The sequence below is a fragment of the Cynocephalus volans genome, chromosome 4 (genome assembly GCF_027409185.1).
Source record: "Cynocephalus volans isolate mCynVol1 chromosome 4, mCynVol1.pri, whole genome shotgun sequence".
Classification (NCBI taxonomy): domain Eukaryota; kingdom Metazoa; phylum Chordata; class Mammalia; order Dermoptera; family Cynocephalidae; genus Cynocephalus; species Cynocephalus volans.
Genome location: NC_084463.1, coordinates 150,237,937 through 150,239,998, shown reverse-complemented (window position 1 = coordinate 150,239,998; position 2,062 = coordinate 150,237,937). Strand labels below are relative to the sequence as shown.

The following is a 2,062-nucleotide window of genomic DNA, read 5'->3' as shown; positions in this document are numbered from 1 at the left end:
TCAATAAGAAAATTTAGTGTTCATTATCTTGCTGACTGTAACCTTGACATCCTTATTTCTCAGACTGTAGATCAGGGGATTCAACATGGGGATCACCACTGTGTAAAACACAGAGGCCACTTTGACTGTGTGTCTGGAGTTTTTGGAGTTGGGCACACAGTAGAGGAAGAGGACAGTCCCGTGGAAGATGGTGATGGCGGTCAGGTGGGAGGCACAGGTGGAGAAGGCTTTGCGGCGCCCACTGGCTGAGCGCATCTTGAGGATGGTGACAACAATGGACACATAAGACGTGAGGATGATGAGCAGTGTGCTTATCACATTAAAGGTGGCAAAAATGAAAAGAAGCAACTGGTTGATAAAAGTGTCAGAGCAAGAGAGGGACAGCAGTGAGGAAAACTCACAGAAAAAGTGATTGATTGTGTTGAAGCCATGAAAACATAATTTTAAAGCAGAGCACATGAGTGTCAAGGAACATGCCACTCCCCACGCATATGATCCCACCACCAGCATGGCACAGAGTTTCTGGGACATGGCAACTGTGTAGAGCAGAGGGTTACAAACAGCCACAAAGCGGTCATATGCCATCACAGCTAACAACAAAGATTCAGCTACTACAAAGGTACAAAAGAAAAAGAATTGTACTACACATCCTGAAAATGAAATGGTTCTGTCTTTTACCACTAGGTTCATCAGAGTCTTTGGGGCAATGGTAGAGGAATAGCAGAAATCCACAAATGAGAGGTGGCTGAGGAAAAAGTACATGGGGGTGTGCAGTTTGGGGTTAGTTTTGACGATTATGATCATCCCAAGATTTCCTACAACAGTGACACTGTAGATGGCCAGAAAAATCAAGAAGAGAGGGACTTGGAGTTGCGGGGAATCTGAGAAGCCCAAGAGCATAAATGTGGCTCCACTTTTATTTCCATCTGACAACAACATGGTTTCTGTTTGTCCAAATCTAAGGGTTAGTCCTGAAAACAAAAATATTAAGAAAACTATGGAAATAGGAAGCTTGGTTGACCACCCTCACCAAGCCTGGAATATGAAGCCCAATATCATTCAGAATTTACATGTTTATTATCCAAGATAAACTAAATGCCTAAAGTTTTAGAGCATTCTTCCCACTGGTAAACTTCCTAAGGAAAAAAATACAATCACTGAATTAAATGTTCTCAAATATAGTTTTTAATATTTACAAATATGGTGATATGAGTTCCAAACTTTTAAGGTCATTTTAAATCAAATCTTCACATAGTACTTTCGCCTTTCCTTAAACTTTATAATTTCATAAAATATTTTCCTATGATAGTATGATGACTGACTATATCAGCCATGTAATTATAAAAATCAGAAATTTCTAAATAAATTGATTTTTACAGTGTATATTTTCGCAGTGACATTATATATCAACAGCCCTAACACTGAACATATGTGCCTCTATTGTTAATTTCATATAGTACTTTGTAGCATCTCTGTTTGTCTGATGGACCCAGTGAATGTGATATCAAAACATGTCATAATTTATTTTTTTTCATATGCTTCTCCATTGAGCGAGTTTCTTCCTCATTGCTAGAGGATTAATAAAATGCAGATAAAGACCAATCTACACATCTATGACTGGTGCTAGGATCTGCAGATTCCTAGCTATGCATCTATTCCTCTACACCAAACCCTGATCCTGTTTCTTTATTAATAATCATACTTCCAATTTGTGAGCCAACAACACACTCTACATCTATGGGAAATATTCTAATGATAGGATTTGTGCCACAGAGATATACTAGAAAGCAGCATCAATATGAAACTCACAAGAACAGAATTCAGGAAAACTTTCTCACCAGGAAAAACTGAATATAGTAAAAACTCTGACCTAGAAACTTCCTTTGCCTAGGTCTCTATCTTCCCTCTCCCTTCTAGTTACCTACAATATTCATTGTGCCCCTGTTACCTGTAAAGGAGAAGGATTAAAAACTTGAGGTAGTATGGCACTATGGAGACATCTCACGAGAAAACTGAAACAAAGAATCATTATATTTTGCTAGTTGGTGTCTAACACCTCTCA

General features: G+C 38.6%; 1 protein-coding gene across 1 annotated transcript; it reads right to left on the bottom strand.

Moving 5' to 3' along the window:
- On the bottom strand, positions 1–939 carry LOC134375404 (olfactory receptor 5D18). Its single transcript, XM_063093816.1, has one exon. It carries the CDS (start codon positions 937–939, stop codon positions 1–3), a length of 939 nt encoding a protein of 312 aa, XP_062949886.1.
- Positions 940–2,062: the final 1,123 nt, after the last annotated feature.